Raw genomic sequence first — 20,949 nt, 5'->3', positions numbered from 1 at the left:
GGAAATGATAGTCGATCTGTTCACAGTTTTTCCATAGATAAATACTTCAGCCTCATTCATATCAATTCACGAAGCTTGAATAAGAACTTTGAATCAATCGAAACGCTCTTAAACTCTCTTCACCATTTTGCCTTTTCCGTAATAGGAATTTCTGAAACTTGGTTGCATTATGTCTCCCCAAATATGTTTAGTATTCAAAATTATGATATGATTCGTGCAGATAGAAGGACTGGAAGAGGAGGTGGAGTAGCCTTGTATATACATAATCAACTTCGTTACAAACTCCGACCTGACTTATCCATAAATGGTGTTGAAAGCTTATTCGTCGAAATTATAAATGATAAAACTAAAAATATTATTATAGGTATTATTTATAGACCACCAAATAACGAAATAGATTTATTTTTAGACAGCATTGAAATTTTTTCAAATACAATTATTCATGAAAATAAAAGTTTGTTTTTAATGGGGGATTACAATATTGATTTACTAAGTACGACAAACCATAATTCTTCTAGATTTCATAACACATTATCATTAAGTAGTCTTTATCCTCACATTAATAAGCCTACGAGAATCTGTAACACCACGTCAACTGAGACTTTAATCGACAACATTTTCTCTAATATTATTGATAAAAATTATACTAATGGCATACTTTATTCAGATATATCTGATCATCTTCCCATATTTACCATTCACGAGCAGATTGGAAACGTTCAACCAAAACAAAAATGCTATAGAACGCGAAGAAAAGAATCTCACGAAAATATTAATTCATTAATATCTGATTTATCACGCGAACAATGGCAAGATGTGACTTCGGTCAATGACGCGAATCTATCTTACGAAATGTTTTTGCATAAATTTCTTTATTATTATAATAATCGTATTCCCTTAGTTAATAAGAACAATCGCGCAAAAATAAAACAACCATGGATTACCAAAGGGCTAATGCGTTCTATACTCACCCGTAATCGCTTATATAAAATGTCCTTACGTAAACCAACACCACAGAACAAAGCAAAATACAGAACATATCGAAATACATTAACCACATTAATCCGGGCATCTCGAAAGCGATATTATTCAGACATATTAGAATCAAATAAGGACAGTAAAACCAAACTGTGGCGAACTATCAATGACCTTATTAAGAATAAAAAGAAAGAACTCCCGACCGTTATTTCCGAAAATGACCAAGATGTTAACGACCCTGAAATCATTGCAAATTGTTTTAATAAGTTCTTTACCAACATAGGCCCCAATCTCGCCTCAACAATACTTCCAAACGCTGGAAATTTTACAGATTACCTTCCTGAAAGTAATAATAATTCTTTATTTTTTACTCCCACGAATGAAAATGAAATACTGAATATTGTTCGATCTTTTAAGTCGAGTAGATCATGTGGCCACGATGGATTAAGTATGCACTTACTAAAACAAATAATATATTTTTTAGTAACCCCCATAGTACATATCTGTAACTTATCATTATCTACTGGGATCTTCCCAAATTCTTTAAAGATTGCGAAAGTAATCCCTATTCACAAAAAAGATGATGCGTCCCAAATAAAGAATTATCGTCCAATTTCATTATTGCCCGTCATTTCCAAAATCCTTGAAAAGATTGCACATGAACGTTTGTATAAGTTTCTAGTTGATAACCACATTTTAAATCCTAACCAATTTGGTTTTCGAAAAGGTTTTTCTACAGATTTTGCAATCATTCAAACTTGTGACAAAATTATCGATTCTATTGCGAACAAACAGCACGTGATAGGAGTTTTTATGGACCTGAGCAAGGCCTTTGATACAATAGACCATGGAATTTTATTAAAAAAGCTACATAATTATGGCATAAGAGGAATAGTTCTTTCCTGGTTCCGAGATTATTTATCCCAACGTCAGCAATACGTAGCATTTCATTCAAGTACCTCGTTTAAGTCATACTTGCGGTGTACCACAGGGATCCATTTTAGGACCTCTACTTTTTCTTATATATATTAACGATATTATAAATTCCTCAACCCTTCTCACCTATGTATTATTCGCGGACGATACCAGTGTCTTCTACTCTCACAACTGTTTAAACACACTAGTGGATATACTTAATTCTGAGCTTGCAAAAATTTCTACATGGTTTAAATGCAATAAATTATCACTAAATATAGATAAAACGTGTTTCATAAACTTCAATACTTCACATTTGCAACCGATAATGCCTAATAACATTATTATTGATGGTATGCCCATTATTGGAAAAAAATCAACCAAGTTCTTAGGGGTAACCCTTGACTCCAATTTAAATTGGAATAACCACATTGATAATATAACCACATTAATATCTAAAGTCATTGGAATACTTCGGAGATTAAAATATTTTGTAACGGAAAAAGTACTCACTATGTTATACAATGCATTAATCTTACCGTATATTAATTATTGTAATGTTGTCTGGGGAAACTGTAATAAAACCAAAGTAAATGTTATTTTTCTTTTACAGAAAAAGGCAATAAGAATATGTACTAACTCACATTATTTAGAACATACTGATCCATTATTCCTTAGACTAAAAGTTCTTAAAGTTGACGATATACACAAATTTCAAACAGCAATATTTATGTTCAAATACACGCAAAATCTACTCCCACTCTTCCACAACGCATTTTCCCTTAACAGGGATGTCCATGCTTACCCCACGCGCCATCGTAATGATTTCCATTTGAATAACCCTAAACTCCTATTAGCTCAAAAATCAATTCGGCATAACGGGCCTGATATTTGGAATTCACTCCCTCTCCACATAAAACAGTGCACATCTCTCTATTCCTTTAAGGCAAATACAAAGAAATATTTCTTGGCACAATATCATACGGTACAGTAATCATTAAACATGTACCTCTTATACTCAACAACAAGGCAATATTTTGGTCCACCCCCTTTTCCCTTTCTTTTACTTTGCTGCTTGACCCTTCGCCCGTATTATAACATATTCAATCATTTTCTTAGAAGTGCTGACCATCAACACTTTCGCGCTTCATCACCTGCACACGCACTCACAGGCACCACTCCTGTTTACCAAGTAATTGTATAAAACTGGATTTACACGCATTTTAACATGGCCCATCCGTATTAGTGTTCAAGTACTACAATAAAAAATGGTAATTTAACTCTGGCTGTCCGTCTGTTCAAGCACGGCTTATAACGGCGGCCCTCTGCATTATATGTATATATTATATATTGTACTGTGAATCAAGTCATTATTGGCCATATAAACATTTTGTATGTTATTTAACGTTTCATTTGTCTTTATATACAAAATATGACTTACTATGTAATATGTCAATAATTTTCAGAATTGTATTTGTGTAATTGAACCTGCCTTTGTTATTTTTGTATTCTGAAAGAAAATATGAAATGCAGAAAATAAAATCTTTTCAAACAAACAAACTTTGCTGTGAACACACACCACACACACATGCAGACACACATGTATACACATACACATACACAGATACAGACAAACACACATACATACACACAGACTGCAATACTGATATACCCATTTATTAGGGAATAAAATGACTCTATTTACTATATTCAACAGTTGGGTTGGATTTAAAAGGAATTCAGTATCTCTGTGAGCTTTTCTTGTGGCATTTGAAGAGTTTGTTCGCAAAAAACGATAAGTCCATTTTTGAAGATTTTGAAGTACGGTCTCTGTCATAAAGTACAAAATAATACCTTTTAAAATGATATATTGGCCACTACGTATAAAGGTACATTTTTGAAGTTATGGTCAAAAGAAGCATTTTTTTTTGTGTTATTCTCTTTATTTTTCTTGACCTTTAATCGCAAATATCTCCATTTGGCAAATCTGGACTTATCGGTTTTTGTGAACAAACTCTTCATTTGTACCATTTGTGTTTGCACAATTTTCTTCTGCAATCGACACACTTTGCATTGATTAATGTAGAACAAAATGTGCACATGGGTCATTTTACAGTAATTTATTCATTGATTTTTCCAGGAGAGAGACAATTACATGATGAACTTCAAGACACCAAAAAGCTACCACACAGGGGGGCGGGTGACGAGGCCCTCCCCCACCCCATCGCGAGCAGAGTCCATGATGGAAGAACTAGGACTTGACAACAGTAAGTGAATGACTGATCAAACCCTATTCACACTTACAACATAAGAGATTGACTTAAACAGGATTCCCTTGATTTGCTGTAGGTTGCTACTGAGGAGAAGGGAACTGTTTTAATAGCGTGTCTTTGATTGAAGAAGTTGGGGACCTGTCCTGAAAAGTAATCTCATCCTGAATAGTTTGGGGTGTGAATGGTGTCTTTTTTCCTTTTCTTGTGAGTATTTGACCAATTTCTAAATGATTATATTGAAATTCACAGGGGATGTGTTGCATGAATTTCTGACAAGAATATGAGAGGGTAATGATTTCTTTGTGTATGCCATCATAGAAAATACACACACACTTCAATTAAGAAAAAGGTAAATGACAAACAGTGTGTGTCTAGTAACTGTTACTGAAAATCATATACTGTGAAAATGGAAATTTTCGCGTTGTTGAAATTTTCGCGCATTTCGTGCAACCAGAAAATAAAAACAACACGAATATTTTTGTTTGCCATTTGTTCCTGTGTGTGATGTCTTGATTCCGCGGAATTAAAAACACGCGAAACTCTTCTGACACGGCCAAGCGCGAAAAATTAGTCGCGCGAAAATATCCACTTTTACAGTAATACATAATGTGAAGTTACAGCTGATAACTTCTTTCTTTGACATTTGCATTATCCAGATGACTTTAGCATTTTCATTTTTCAACTTGTTCATTGGACTTGTTGAATATCTCCAGTGTAGTAGATCTGTACAACAAAAGAATAATTAGCCATAATTTTGTATAGCTTTATCCAACCAGCTGTACACACTTGGGCTGTTGCTACTGATTACCAGGTCCATTGAGTCACACCCACTCTTTAAAATAGGGCAGGCAAGAAAACAATATAGTGTAGATCATTGAAGTGTAGTGCTCTATGAGTAGCTCAGATATTGACCATGCAAATAGAAGCAAGCAAATGAGGGGAGTAGTATTAGTAAGAGAGTATTTAGAGGGGTCATGAAGAGGTACACACAAATGTGTGTTAAAATCTGGTCATTAAGATGAAAGATGGAAGACATCAAGGTATAAAGATGGATACTGGAAGCTGTTATTTTTGCGAGGGTTTAATTTGCACGAATTTCGCGAATCACTGGTGGACCGCGAATTCAACAACATGCAAAAATATCGCGATATGCTAAGGTACACTTATGTTAGCATTGGTGTCTATTCGCGAAAACAACATCTCGGCAAAATGTCCATGACCTCCTCATTCGCGAAGATATCTGTACACGAAAATAACAGCTTATACAGTAATAGATTGAGGAATATGTAGATAGATGGATAGATACAAACATGTAGATGTATACACCAGTTGATAGCTGCATTGTTATAGATGAATGATAGAATGATGAAATGATGGATAGATGTCATGGTTGTAGATCTATCGATCTAGAGAGAACCTAGCACAACTGTGTGGTACCATTCTTCCATCATAAATCAATTTGTTAAGTAGTAGGATTAGAGATTGGCATTCAGTTATTTTTATGTACAGATATGTGGGAATGAGGCGGTCACAGACAGAGATGTTGTTTTTGTGATTTGATGCCAAGACTAACAAAAGTGCACTGATGCCTGTCCGCAATAATTTTGTGTGCTGTTAAATTCAGGGCTCATTATAGTGATTTGTAAAATTCATGAAAATTAAACCCTCGCAAAAATAACAGCTTTTACAGTACCAGGTACAAATGTATATGTTGATGTATGTTCATATAAAGAGAATTAGAAAAGCAAGTAGAAAATGATAAGTCACTGAGAATAACTGCGTGTCCATGAAAATCATATTGACACACTAGTATTGAAAGGATGTGCAACTGTTACTAGGAAACTGAAAAATGCAGGCACTACAAACAAAGTGATCACATTCCAGAAATGCCATCATATTCTTGTAGAACCACTCCTGGAGGCGGTTCACACTAAAGTATTTATGCCCATTCTGCTGCCAGTAATTGTTAATTTGCAATTTATGGTAGAGGACCATGTCCCTTCCATTTATAGATACACATATTATACAGGGTTCACAGAGCAAGTTGATAAAGAGTATAAGAGGGAGAGAGAGAGATGAAAGAAGAAGCAGTTTTGCCAGGAATAGCTCAATAGACAGTAACAAGCCCATCAAGCATGCCTGTGGTCATGAATAAAGGACTATTGTTGGTCCCTTCCCCATGGAGCCTCATAACACTTTCATTTACACCCAGCCCAAAAGACCCCGCATTTGTGTCCAGACACTTTCTTGCGCTCCCGGTCTGCAAAGACCTTCCTTCATCATGCTAACAATAGATGCCCTCTTCTGAGTGCTCCTTCAGCAGCTATAAGTGGAAACTGAAGAAGCCTGTACAAGTTTGTACATGTGCTTTGGTTGAATGAGCAGCCAGACTTCAGACAGGATCTGGCCTTCTTCTTGGATATTATGTACATTAGGCTTGAAACTGTCAAGCCTGGTATGACCGCCAACGTAATTCATCAAGGAGGAACTCCTTGGTAATTAATATGTACTTTAAAATGTTTTGTATCCGAATGATTGAGTATGTTTATAGTCATAAACTCCCATCTGTATTTATGGTAAACGGATGTGAGTTATAAAAAGCAACCCAATATGCGCTAAATTTTTGCATAAAATCCAATGGTGAAAGAGAGAGAATATTAATCAGAGGGGTGAAAGTTGAGGTGTGAATTTTCTTGAAGTTGTATCCCTCTGCAGTAGATGACAGGTTCAAGTCCTGTGGTTTCGTTTTTCTGACATGTCTGTTAATTTACATATCAACAGTTGCAATCTTATAAATTTCATTTGCAGCTAAGAAGACAAATTGAAGAAAATTCACATCTCAAATCCAATAATGGTCTCAGCATGAATGATATCAGAGGATTTTTGATTAAGTAGTACAACGTACAAACAAGATCTAATGTATATTTTCAGTTCCAGCCTTTGGAAAGTGACAGGCACTCAATCAAGGGAAGTTGAAAGACATTCAAGAGACATTTTCCCACAGTACCAAACAGAAATGAATGTTTTGATAGATCAGGGCCCTGTTTTATCAAAAGATAGATTCGATTTTAAATTTCCTTACTACACAGGCTGACATAGACTTACAGTTGAAATCAACTATATAATCAATTTTAACTCTTGATAAAACAGGGCCCTGCAATGTATTGTGCTAGGTCTGACAGGATTAAAAAACAACAGTATTACTAGTCTCCTGATTAGGCAATTTACTCTGTATAAAAGATAAAAAAGTGAAAAACAAAAACAAAAGTGAAAAATAGGCAAGAGACACAGAAAACATGAGAAAAGCCTTTTTGAGTGATTATCAAAGTAAAAATTGACATTGAGATCAAAATTATTTGCAAAATTATCTAATACCAAACTAATTACCTAAAATCTATACTCAGCATTGTGTTTCCGCCTATGGAGATTAACCATTAGCAGAATTCCAGCAGAGCTAGGCAGCCAGTGTTCAATGATCTAATTTGCAACAGCTGTACAGTGTGTTTACAGTATCTATTGATTTTCTGCCTACTTCTGACGTAATTAAAAAAAAGAAGAAGAAATGATTAGTATTACAATTATTTTATGTGTGTATGACTCATTGCCTGAATTGTATTGTTGTCATTCTGCCACCCAAGGAGCCATTGTGCAGTTTGTACTACTGTAAAAGTTATTTTGTATCAGTGCTTTCTCTAAAGTAGATGTGAAATACCTTCTTGTATACTCTATACTATAACACTTCTATGATTAAACAAGGAAAAGTGATTTTTTAACAAAAATTTTCAGATATTTATGAGAGAAATAGATTGATGTATGATCACCAAATATGCTCTTGCTGTACCGTTAAAAAAAAAATGATTGCAGATTGAATAAGATGAGGTTTACGTTGATTCTGATGTCAATAGAGCCAAAATAAATGCTTTTGAGGCAGAAAAAAAGACACAACATGCATCAGTGCAACATACATGCACTACTCTAATGTTGTAAACAGTAAAACAAGGCAAGAGTTTAGTAGTACTCAGATATGAGGTACTCCATCTAATCTCATAGTATAAAGTGATCATTTAAGTACATTATAAAATATATATCCTCTCCCCTCTGGCATTTTAGATACCCAGAAGATCATAATACTAATGAACAAGTTCTATTATCTCCCAGTAATTCTCCAATGTCGATGATCCTATTCTGCCTGTCCAATTTGTGGTACGATTGAAGAGGCACAATTTTACTGCATTCACAGCATTCTTTCTTGTTGTTCTTGGAAGCATTTCATCCCCCATAATGCCAATAAACAGCTAAACAATTAATCACAAACAGTTCATGGCCATGCACCACAAATCAATACACAGATACCAATTATGATGAATGCGTAGCGTTCACTTTGAACGGCAGCTGCATGCTCGCAATTGCTCTAGCGTGGTGTGCATTATTCATGAAAATTCCGCCCAAGCAGCTCTCTGATCAAGACGAGTAGGAAATATATGCTGTTTATGGGATGCTGAGCAAACATCAATTCCCCGGGATATTCCAAACTGTTTACTTCAAGCGATCAGAAGATATCTAGGAATTTGAAGGTGGAAGTGGATCCAGAGTAATGGAGTAATGAAGTATTTGTCAAGGAGACGTCTACTGCTCCCGGGGATTTCGACCATGAGAGTCTGAGGGATGACGCACGTCCAGGGTGCTTCATTTACATAGATGAGATTATAATCAGATGCTGTCTCCCCTCTCGCTTACTCTCTCCCCGTGCGTCAGGTGACCTCCTTAGTGACGAGGACGGAAATAGCAGCGATGGGAGCGAGGACTCGGCAGATGGCGATGTCGGAGGCAAAAAAGGTGGGATTCTCCTCCTTTTTCTCTCTCTCTTTTTGTGGTCAGTGAATGTTTTTGTGTGGCTGGATGAGTGTATAATGAGGATATTGTCTCTACAAGGGGATTTTATGCCAATTATGGTGCTGTTTGACTAGAACTGGCATGATGAAGAATTCTTTGCAGATGTGAGCAGCCACACTTGTTTTCTGCCTGCCATTGCTACAGTGTTGCTCTAGGAGTCTCTGTTATATAGCTCTCACTACAAACCAAATATTTCTATGTGTGTTCTTGAAAGCATTCTGTTATATATTAAGTACCTTAGCATGCCAATGTACATTGTATGAAGTCCAGAATAAGTTGCCTATATACATGGTAAATTGAATGCATGATTGTATTTTTCCCCTCCAGTTTTGCTGCAGTTAATTAATTTCACACTATAGTGGAATAGTGAGATATTGCAGAGGACACATACATTATACTTATGTACATGGTTGGGCAAAGCATACACAGTACAAGTACACATGTAGTTGCAGTATGGAAATTAATCATGTTCCATTAGAATAAGAGAGGAGAAGAAAGAGTTATTCATGAGTTCATATTTGTGTGTATACTTGTATTTTAAACAAAAGAAAAAAATGATTTAGATATTGAATGTGATTTGCATTTGATAGCAACAATATGAATCTAACACCAGAATATGCCTGATTGGCATGTTCTTTTTGTGCTTGCCATATTAATATAATGGCCAGATCCTGGGTCATGCAACCTGGACGTATACAACATGGCGAGAATATGTATGATATTCAGCAAACATGAAAGTGAGGGTTTTTGGAGATCTGTATGCTTGTGCCTGTGTGTGTATGATGTGCTAAAGGTGTAAACATACTGTACATGTGTGTGATTTATGGTGTATGAGTGCATATTATATGTTTATGTAACACAAAAGAATTTCTGTGTGCACTTTTATACAGTCATGTGTGTGACTGTGTACTCACAACTCGGGGATGAGAGGAAAGGAATTCATCCAACAGTGCATCATTGATGAAAGTCCTTGGTATGAGAAGAATCTTAGTGAAAGAAATGTCAGCTGGGGATATGTTATACCGTCTAACCATCAAGGAGGTCTGGACTGTCAATTTGTGGATGTCATAATTTCGGGACTGTGAGGGCACTGTGACGGAAACTGTTACCTTGTCTTTTGAGCAGAGTTAGCATTAAAGAGGTCTTCTGTAGCTATAATATCGCTTCCAAATCGCTGTTGGGATTTTGAAAACAAATGAGCCAAAATGTATGTCATTTACATTTTGAACAACATATTCATAAATGCCCATTGATAATCTATACCCACGTATGAAATCCAATGATTATTGAGGAAAGCTTTATTGTTAAAGTCTGCGAGTTATCAAACAGTATATTGTTCATTATATTTATGGGATTAATATTTTAAAATGTGTTATATTTTAGATGTGAACAGGGCTGGAAAAAAAGATTAGCTAACCCCTTATGTAAGCAGATGATACCAATGGTTCTACGATACAGAGAGAAATACCCTGTTCACATATTTTATAACTCATGCACCTGGCCTTGCAAGTTGCTGTATGGTTGTGATGCTTTGTCTGCTGCTGTATACAGCAATTAAGAGTGTTTGTATGCTGGCAAGCCTTGTTAGTTCCTAATGATCAGGCATACATGCATGTAGTCGACATGTGGCTTGTCACATTTTCACCAGCTGTCAGATCTAGCCTCGTCCCCAGTCTCTGGATTGTTTTTGTCATTTTGGAAGTGTAATGCCACCCCATGTTGTGGGGTCCATTTCATGAAAGTCATATAAGAGACCTTCTTGCTCATATAAGACACACTTACAAGAGACCCCGTGAAATGAATTTTACTTCTCTTTGAAAGTCTCTCATAGCTTCATGATGAGCGACTATGGCCATTCTGAGATTTATGTACAGACTTTTATGTGCTGACTTCATGAAATGGACCCCTGGTTAATTTCACATCAGATGTTTATGTAGTTCAAACAACCGAAACAGTGGAAGTATTAAATACAGAGAGGAATGTACATTGTAGTTATGTACGGAATCCCTACGAGGCACATATGAGTTACACGATTGTACCTACTTGATTTCATGAAACATTCTGATATTGGGCACAATTATAACCATGGTAATCAGATGAGCTGATAGAATCATGACCTCACAAGTTGCCCTTTGGCTTGCATACAATGAATCTTCATTCCAACTTTCTTTGGAAATGAAATAATGTACCATTATAAACTGTATCCTGCACATCAATTTATCGTAGAGTTGCAATAATACACATTGTAGCTATGACTGAGGTATTCGCTGGATTACTCACCAAACAAAACCATTGTATCATTATTTGTGAGGTCACATCAAATCTCCCATCCAATATATTAAACAATATTCAAATGGTTGCTGATATCACTGTTTTATGAAAACATATGAAACTTCAAATTATGTAGCTTTTCTCTTTTATACTCAATTGTGATACAAAACTATGATTTCACCGTAGTGTTTGTTTGATATTTCATCTTTATCAAATTTCAGCTGGAAAATAGTTTCACCTATGATATAAATAGAGCACTAGCAAATATCTGAAAGGATACCAGGTGAAATTTCTCTTTGAGATGAATGTTTTTACCCCCCAGTTCAGCTGTTTCATGCCATGCAGACTAAAAAGAGAGGGGTACATGTACAGATGAGTGCATAGAGTCTGGTGCCAGGGCTAAGTCAGTTAATCACATGACCACTCATCTGAGGTATGGAATGTTAATTTACATTATCTTCCCAATCTTATGAAGCCTTTGAACTCTAGATTGAGAACTGTCCCATCATATAAAATGCTAAATTATGGTTTGTATTTTGGCATGTGTACTCCGGCATTCCAGCACTCAATAAGGGTAAAATATACTTTTTTTAAATGACTTTCCTTAAAAACACAAACAGAGCCTTCAATTTTAGACATATTTTGAATGTATTGTTATCAATTTGTTTGATTTTTTAAATGTACTTTTAGTATCACTATTTGTGCATTTTGTGTACTTTGAGCATACACAGTTTTAAAAGGGTCTTGTTTGGGGTTATACTGGATTGTTCATTTTTATCAGTTAGCAGAATAAAGGAGAAGTTGTAGTAAACAAATACACTGTTTCTGAAAATGCACAACGATTGAACGGGTGAGCATATGGTTCATGTACACTGAGCAGAAATTCAACTGTATAGTGGAATGTTTGATTATGTGTATTAGGATGCATGCTTTGAATTGTGAACAGAGCCTTCAATTTTAGACATATGGGAATGCATTGTTATTAATTTGTTTGATTTTTAAAATGTACTTTTATTATCACTTTTCAAGATTTTCAAGATTTCAAGATTTCATGAGAGCTAGCAGCTCCGCAGTACTGCACTGCTACTCGGACACAAAATGATAAGCTCATTCTTCATAAAAATGAATGTATTTGAAACATATTGTATTCTCTGTATTCACAAGTGTTGTGCTGTTTTTATTGAAAAAAAAAAAGGTTTTTTATTTTCCCCTTTGAATGCGGCTCTTGAACAATCACACCGCTTGTTGTCTGGGGCTCTCGACACAGTTGCTTTACGTAAAAACAAAACAAAACAAAACAGGATCTTGGAGTGGCATTTTCACACTTGCCCAGTCAAGTGGAACTGCATTTGGGTTCAAATTGTGGTCACATAGTACAAGGCAACTTTGGACAATGGGAAATACAACTGTAATGACAGCACAGTTAAAACTCCAGAAGGGTTACATACAATACAGGAAAATCACTCTCCATGTAGGATCTGATGTTCTGAACAAGTCTTTTATCCCAATTTCTTCCACAAATCTTAAGGAATTGAAAAAGCAGTAGCAGTCAGCAAGATGAAGGAATTCTCATGTATGTTGTTCTTTTATTTCTTTCCCACATTTTCCTGTGTGCATGTGTGAATAACAGCTAAAATATTAATTGTTGAGAGTATTATGTGAGCACTGTCATACTTCTGTACCTGTGTGTACATTATGTTTTTGTTTGTTTGTTTGTGTGTGTGTGTGTGTGTGTGTGTGTGTGTGTGTGTGTGTGTGTGTGTGTGTGTGTGTGTGTGTGTAAGGGGTTGTCATTGTTTCCCAGAGGTAAATAACCAATTTTATGTTTCAGATATCAATAATTTGTATGTATGAGAAGGGGGGGGGGGATGTTCTTTCAGGGGTATTACCATAGATCTTCAGTAGATATGCTTTCAAGTACTATTACTTCTAAAATGTGTGTGTTAGTTTGTATGTGTGTGTGTGTGTGTGTGTGTGTGTGTGTTTGTGTTTATTAAGTGTGTATTGTTTTCCTAAGAGTTGGTTTTGCTTTAATCTGATGCCTTTACTGAACTTATTGAATTTTAACAAAGCACCCTCTATTGTGAATTCCACAGATCAATGCTGCACTTGTAATTCCACTGTCAGACCATCTGGATTGATGGAGGGTTTGAAGTGCTTATTGATTTTATTGATTGATTTTATTTTTGTGTTGTTGCTGTTCCTGACTAATGGCCACATTCCAGGCAATCCAATAGTGTTTTACTTCATCTATTGTGTAATGCACCTGTGAGGATGAGCACTCTACTCTTGCTGTATGTACTGTATGTTTGTGTGCATACACTTTCTGTATTATATTAAAACTACAGAAGTACTTACATGTAAGGGACCTTTATAAAGCATTTCTTGGTGCTTATCCAGCTCATGGATTCAAAGATTATATGCCATGATTTACCACTACATGTATTTATTACTAGCCAAGTAAAATTATCCACCCACATCAATTACAAAATATAAAAGTGTGTGCTCCAATTCGTTTATCACAAATTATGTTTTCTTTAATGCAGTATTATATCTTGGTTGGTTATGAGTTTGCCACAGAATCTATGATCACAAATCATAATAGGTATCACGTTTTACATTTGATGTCTGACTGTAGTCTAATATCAACATTTAAAATACTGCATTTAAAGTTGTCTTGCTATCAGAAGTAGCAGATCGATCAGAAACTAAGCGTTCTCTTGCAGTGCTGCTTTCACAGTGGTCCTTTTAACTGTACCACTACATCATTCACACTGAGTTCCTTAGATCAAGGTCAATTCATACCTAATAAAATGTGGTCATTCTGCTCAGCTCTGAGACTGCTCTTGGCTATTAAGTGGTATTTTACTAGCTATATAGTAACTGAAAATAATGCTTTGGTTTTTTTTAAATCAAATAATCAGGTAATTTTTTTATGTTTTCTCTCACAACTATGTAGGCCTACCAGTTTGTACTAAATTGAAACAGAATAAGAGATGCAAATTAAAGAATCTTTTCCTGACTATTCATGCCCTTAACTACCAAAACAAGCATGCAAAAATTCATAAAACAAGGAATCTGAAAGCAAAACTGAAGAAAAAATCCTGTCAATATAATTGTTGAAATTGTGCTATGTACTGGCTTTCTCAACCTTGCCTGCATAGATGCAGTATATAAAACCAGAAATTTTTGTGTGCATGAAACTTTCTTGAAAATAAACATAGGTAAAATGCATACAAAGTCTTTGTCTATGCAATGTATTGCATGCCAGTGGCAATTTGCTAAAGTTTCATCATGCGAAAAAAGGCTGTCGCCTCCCATTTATTAATGTTTCTGCTTCTACATTACATTTGATTTTGGGAGTCTTTTCTCCAGTAGCTTTCCAAAATTGAACTTGGACCTAAAGTTTCCAGCAAGCAGCCACTAAAAGATATCATCAAAGTAGTGAGCTTATTTGAAAATAATAATTCACCAAAGATCTTCATCAAAATGTAAAGTGCAAATCAATAGAATGAATTACATGTCTTTTTGTTTGAACAACCCTATTTGCCATACCTTAGAAGATTTGTGTCTTTGGTTTGTGGTGGTACAAAATGTAAATTGATCTGTTTGTTCACACATTGACAATTATAATGTTTTATGTCTAAGCCTATCCCTCACTTGAAAGAGAGAGTCAATTTTGTTATATTTTTAGAAATATCACTGAGAATATACTCACATGTGGCTGGGATTGTTCTCGGGTGAGGACGTTTTGAGAAGATTCCTAGCAACATTTGTTCTGCTGAAAGAATGGCGGTGTATTATTCATTCCTGACTTTTCAATGCATGGCTGAACTGTCAAAAGTGAAACCTGTGCCATGTTTATTCAGACCACATGCAGAGCCCAATCCCTTTTGTTGATTCAGACACCTGTGGAGGGCATGTTTGAAATGATCATATTCCGTATCAATGCCAATAACCTCTTTTCAAGGCAGCTGGCTTGTCTGGCCAAGTTGACATCCCGTAGCGACCTACTTAAACACCAACTGCAAGCCTCTAAAACTCTGTTAGTAGTAGTACTCAATCATGTGCGGTGTTCTAATGTCGGTTGAGCAACATAGTAAAGAAAGTCAGTGCCAATGTTTCTTGATTTCGTCTGCACTCCAAATCTTGCAGCAATGGTGTCGGCGGCAAACGTGCACGCCCTACGCAGAGAACTAGAAGAGGTTCACTTGCAGCGTGACGAGCTCTTACTCAAAGTCAAGGTGAGACATTACGAAAGAGAGAGGTAGATACAACAGTGTATATGAGGAGTTGTTTTTCCCACAGTGGTACTGATGTGAAATGATTCTTTTGTGTACTACAGACATTCATCCCCATTTCATGTAATGTAATGACTGCTGTAGGAATTAGTCATCAGAAATATCTGCTGTGTGTCATGTGTTCATGTTACTGTCTTGTGGTATTCTACATTGTATTTAAGGGTTATATTTATAAAAGCAATGCATTGTGTTGTTCCCCTTGTATGATTAACATGAATAGGTTTCACTTGAAGGTTTATGTGCAATGCTCAGTACTAGAACCATTCATCATTTCCCTATTTTAGTTATGTTGCCGGCCTGTGTAGCTGACTGTGTATCGTACAAAGTGATTTTACGAAGTGATTACAATGTGATCACAAAGTGAATTGAAAGCCAACAAGTTGGATATCGATTCTATTTCCTTTGTAGGCAAAGATATCCCTCTGTTGCAATCTGGTTGTTATGTTTGACTCTCACATGGTTTACACATGTGTATGTCTGATCAAATCACCAACATTTCTAAATCAATCACCTACTGGATTGTCCTTCTGAAGGACTGTAAAGCTATTGGTCCTGTAGTCATTTTCTTGTAATGAACAATACACTTCTCCGTGGTGATCACTTCAAAGCCATTCTTTAACATTGGGAGCAGTGATACAATTTTTTTTAATTATCACATTTGATGCATATGTATAGTTCAGTTGTATCACAAAACACCCTACCATACAAAATTTTTGCAATAAAGTCACAAATTGAAGGAGATACCACTAATTTTCTAAATAAACCATTACAGCAACAATTTGCTCTAGGAACAGTTTTTAATAATTTTGTTCTCATTTTGTATATTTAACAGTATGTAAAAGATTATAGTGATTAACATTTTAATGTTGATTATTTTTATCCCTAACTCACATTTTACAACTTTTGTTTTTTTCATTTGGTTTGTTTGTTTGTCATTTTTTTTTTTTCATCTGCAAATGTGAGCAAGTGGCATCAAAATAAAACCCAAACTCATCCCATTACCCTAAACTTTGGCCCGCCCAGAATTTCAGAGAGAGCTCCCAAAAGTACCGATCCAGCTATGAGAAGGAGAAGGCCAGCAAGTGGCAACAGATCAAGATCCTGCGCAAGTCCCACGAGCTGCACATGCAGGAGAAGCGGCAGCTGGTAGAGAACCTCCAGGACATCATCAATGACCAGGAGGCCAGGATCCTGGAGCTGGAGGCAGCGGCAAACGGTAAGCCTTGTCTCCAATTTGAGTTGAGTTGAGTTGAGTTGAGTTGAGTTGAGTTGAGTAGAGTAGAGTAGAGTAGAGTAGAGTAGAGTAGAGTAGAGTAGAGTAGAGTAGAGTAGAGTAGAGTAGAGTAGCGTAGAGTAGAGTAGAGTAGAGTAGAGTAGAGTAGAGTAGAGTAGAGTAGAGTAGAGTAGAGTAGAGTAGAGTAGAGTAGAGTAGAGTAGAGTTGAGTTGAGTTGAGTTGAGTTGAGTTGAGTTGAGTTGAGTTGAGTTGAGTTGAGTTGAGTTGAGTTGAGTTGAGTTGAGTTGAGTTGAGTTGAGTTGAGTTGAGTTGAGTTGAGTTGAGTTGAGTTGAGTTGAGTTGAGTTGTGTGGAGTGGAGCAAAGTGGAATGGAGGGGATGGCATTGCGATGAGTTGGGTGAGAGTGGGATGGGAATGAGGTGCGTTGAATTGAGTTGAGTTGAAATGAGAACAGGTGCGGAGGGTTGAGATGTGAGTTGAGTTGAGTTTAGTTGAGTTGATTTATTATTTGTGCATGGCAAAATGAAGTACAACATGTATAGTTACATAATCGTTGCAGGCTGCAACATCAAGAAAACATTGCTGCTAAAAAAAAACCACACACACACATGCAATACCACTTGTGGTCAGTGAGTGTCACATTTGAGCCAGTACAAGCAGATGAAGAGATCAGATGCAGATACAGGCTTCACACTATCTCACTAGTATGTGGGCTATATGATATGGCACTTTTTTGAAGCAGTGACTAGTAATTGACATACGAATGATTAATATGAAACTGAATTAAAAAGAAAATGAGGAAGGATTTCAAGGAATGGAAGAAGGGTGTGAGGTTGAGACAAACAGATCAGTAAGATGCAACTTTGTTGCTTTTACTACTCAATCGTCATTATCAATGTCATCTCACAGTCTATTAGATGCATCATCAATATCATTAACGTCATTGTCATCAGCGTCATTTTCATTGCTGCTGTTTATGAATCTGTTGATCAAGCCTAAACGCTTCTCTCATTGCAACCGCAGGTACGAGCATCCCATCGACTCCGTCCCCAAGCATCTCAAAGCGACTCGAGCAACTCATCAATGCCCTAGAGCAGGTCCAGACCCAGATGGCAGAGGCGAGGGAGAAGCAACTCATGGCGGAGGAGGCCCTGCAGGAGATGCAGCGGCGACAGCAGGAGCAGCAGCAGCAGAACGGCCACCTGGACCGGGGAGGTGACGCCCTCGACTCCTACCACATCCTGGGAGGAGACGGGGCCGACCCCAAGGGTGGGACAAACAACAATGAGGCGGGGCTTAGACAGCAGCTGGAGGATGCTAATCAGATGATCAAACAACTACGAGATGAGCAAGTGAGTATGGATGTAGAAGATCCAGTGGAGTCCTATAAAACTCCAGTCAGTTTGTACTTCAGTCAATGACATTGTGTTTCTTGTTTGTTGGTGATTTTTCTTTCTCTTTCAGCTTTGGTTTCTCATTATATATGTGGGACAAGTTTCATCTTTTTCATAAACGAAAAGACAAAAATTTTGATGTGAAATATGTATCTCATAAGTGTTAAGGTCCTAGTGTTATTTTTCTGTGTGATCACCTAGTTTCATACACAGACCATATTTATGTCACCTTCCTAACCCCCCCCCCCCCAACACCCAAGGTGCCAAGCTTATTGCTTGCTTGATGCTAGCAAACTTGCTAGCATCGAAAAAGCAAGTTATTTTCATATTCAATTTGCTTTGTATTTTGGCTTTTAGGCTGGCAATTTTGTCATAATATGATTCATTCCATTTCATTTCAATATTTCTTGTTATATGCACTTGAAGCTTTTTGTCTTGTCCTCATTCATCGTAAATCCTAGTCTTGTCCTGTGATGTAATTTTATTTTGCAAAACTTGGACAAAGGGAAATGCCCTCACACTAGATCTCTTCTCTTTCTTTCTATCTCCCTTTCTTCTCGTGTTCTCTTATCCTCGAGAATGCAGCCTCAAGTGAGATGGCTCTCCAAACAGTATTTTAACATGCAGATTGAAACACTTCCTTTTCCCCCCTGATGAATTGTTCGTCCATTTTCCTTTTCTTCTCCTTTTTACTCCGGTAGAGACAGCTAAGCGGCGTGACTGACTACGAGAAGGAGGTGGAGCAGTTGAAGGAAGAGGTGGGAAAGCTGAAGGAGGACTGCTCCAGGCACAAGAAGGAGGCCCTGCACCAGGAGCAGGTCCGGAGGAGGGAGTCCAAATCACTGAAGGTGAGGAGGAGGAGGAGGAGGAATGTGGGGGGAGGGGAGGGGAGGTGGGAACCGAGCCCTCATATGATTTGTGGTGTGAATGGGACCCGACTAACAGAGTATTATGCCTGCTGTATCTATTTTGTGTGGGTTTATGTGCTGTGTGTATGTGCTGGGTGTATTTGTATAATGATGCGTATGCAAGAATGGGTGTTTTTGTATCTTTGTATATTTGTGGGTGTGGATGTGTTTGTGTGTGTGTGTTTGTGTTCTTATATGTAGATGTGTTTGTGTATATATGTGTGTGTGCGCATGTGTACTCAAATGCATCGTATATTTCTGTGTGTGTGACAGCATGCTCAGTCAACAGGAAAATTAGTGCCATCATCAGGTGTACATACACGTGTAACTGACTGTGTCAGCCTGAGATATGTTTATTTGTCAACCTAAAGTCATTGCATACAATGTATTTGCCACGTGTAGGCCTACAGGGAGTGTTAGTCCTGACTTTTAACACCATTGAGGAAAAGTATGGGTAAATCTTTTGTGTTCTCATTACAAAGGGTATGTCCCCGACTGGGCTTTTAAAGCTGCTTTATTTCCTTCAGGTCTGCCGCTCTTCCTAACACCTCACAGGTGGTATTTTCATTGGATTTTTAGGGGGATTGAACTAAGCAAAAGGGCTCTCTCCAGTAATTCTCGGTACGCACTCAATGGGGACCACATGTGCCAGTAAGAGGCAGAGGAAGGCTAAATCCTTTGAAACCAGGAATTGCCACAAAACATGAACCCCAACTCAGCATTTGAGTCATCTGGGGTAGTGAAGCCTACTCACCTTAATCCTGTCATTGTCCTGTGGAACAAAGCACTCAATGCCATGTGAGAATCTTCTCAACAATCCACTATGTGCAGTGGCACTGACCCAATGTACCTTTCCTCAAGCCATCTTGCCCTGCTTGCACTTTAACAGTTTATTAAATGAACCATGCAAGTCCTGTTCCCCATCCTGTGGAAACTGCGTTAATATGATGCCTCGACCAGTTGATGAAAGTTGTGTAAAGTCCCCATTGTCTCCCGTGGATCCAATGTAGGGGATGATAAATTGCACCATTACATATTGGGGAAACCTACCAAGAAGCCACTCATTATTTCATGGAATTTGAGTACCCTGCATTCCATATTAGAAATAAGTATGTGACATGTAGATGTGCATAAAGTAGTATTTCTGCATGGTACTCTGTGATCATATGTTAATTGGCCAAATTTGAGTAATGGATTTCAAGACTTGCAGTAGAAAAAAATAAAACAGAAGAAGTAAACTAGGATAGTGGACATGCCTGTGATGATAGAAAAAAAAAAAGAAAGATAATAATAATTATAACGTGTTTCTGACATGACATCACTTGAAATCAAAAGCACAAAAGTATATCTTTGATCAGAAATGATACTTTGCTCAGTGTGGATGACATTCATGAAGGAAATGCAAAGTAGGCTTGACTGTTTAGCCACGAAAAAAGGGAAATTCACTGAGCTCGCTGACCAATTCTGCACTGCATCTCAAAAAGTCTTTCTCCTGTATGTTCTTGGATTTTCAGCAATCTGAACAGGAGCGCCAACAACTTCAGAAGCAGGTGATGAAACTTGAGGCAGAGATAGCCAGCAAGAACAAGGAACTCGAAGCGTTGTCGGCCAGCCAAGCCGAAGCACAGAACCTCACAGCAGGTGAGAATTTACACCTACTCCATGCCAGACGACATACTGTATACGCAGAGCTCGACACTAACGGTGGCCCGGTGGCCCGGGGCCACCAAAAACGCACGTCAGGCCACCAAAATTTCAGAAATGAAGAATTTGGTGGCATG

The 20,949-nt window shown here is 37.2% G+C and overlaps 1 protein-coding gene across 1 annotated transcript in view; it reads left to right on the top strand.

Annotated features, from left to right (window-relative positions):
* Positions 1–4,051: 4,051 nt before the first annotated feature.
* LOC139709082 (uncharacterized) overlaps positions 4,052–20,949 on the top strand; it is a 31,061-nt gene continuing 14,163 nt past the window's right edge. The window contains exons 1-7 of the mRNA XM_071621044.1: positions 4,052–4,160; positions 8,922–9,002; positions 15,486–15,574; positions 16,655–16,847; positions 17,890–18,218; positions 18,962–19,108; positions 20,683–20,809. Coding sequence (XP_071477145.1) covers positions 4,052–4,160; positions 8,922–9,002; positions 15,486–15,574; positions 16,655–16,847; positions 17,890–18,218; positions 18,962–19,108; positions 20,683–20,809 — 1,075 coding nt within the window. The remainder of the gene's footprint in view (positions 4,161–8,921; positions 9,003–15,485; positions 15,575–16,654; positions 16,848–17,889; positions 18,219–18,961; positions 19,109–20,682; positions 20,810–20,949) is intronic.

Source organism: Diadema antillarum, unplaced genomic scaffold, assembly GCF_040938485.1.
Source record: "Diadema antillarum isolate AM-2024a unplaced genomic scaffold, OU_Dant_1.0 seq00001404_RagTag, whole genome shotgun sequence".
Taxonomy (NCBI): Eukaryota; Metazoa; Echinodermata; class Echinoidea; order Diadematoida; family Diadematidae; genus Diadema; species Diadema antillarum.
The sequence above is the reverse complement of the archived record's forward strand: the minus strand, read 5'-3'. Positions and strand labels throughout refer to the sequence as shown.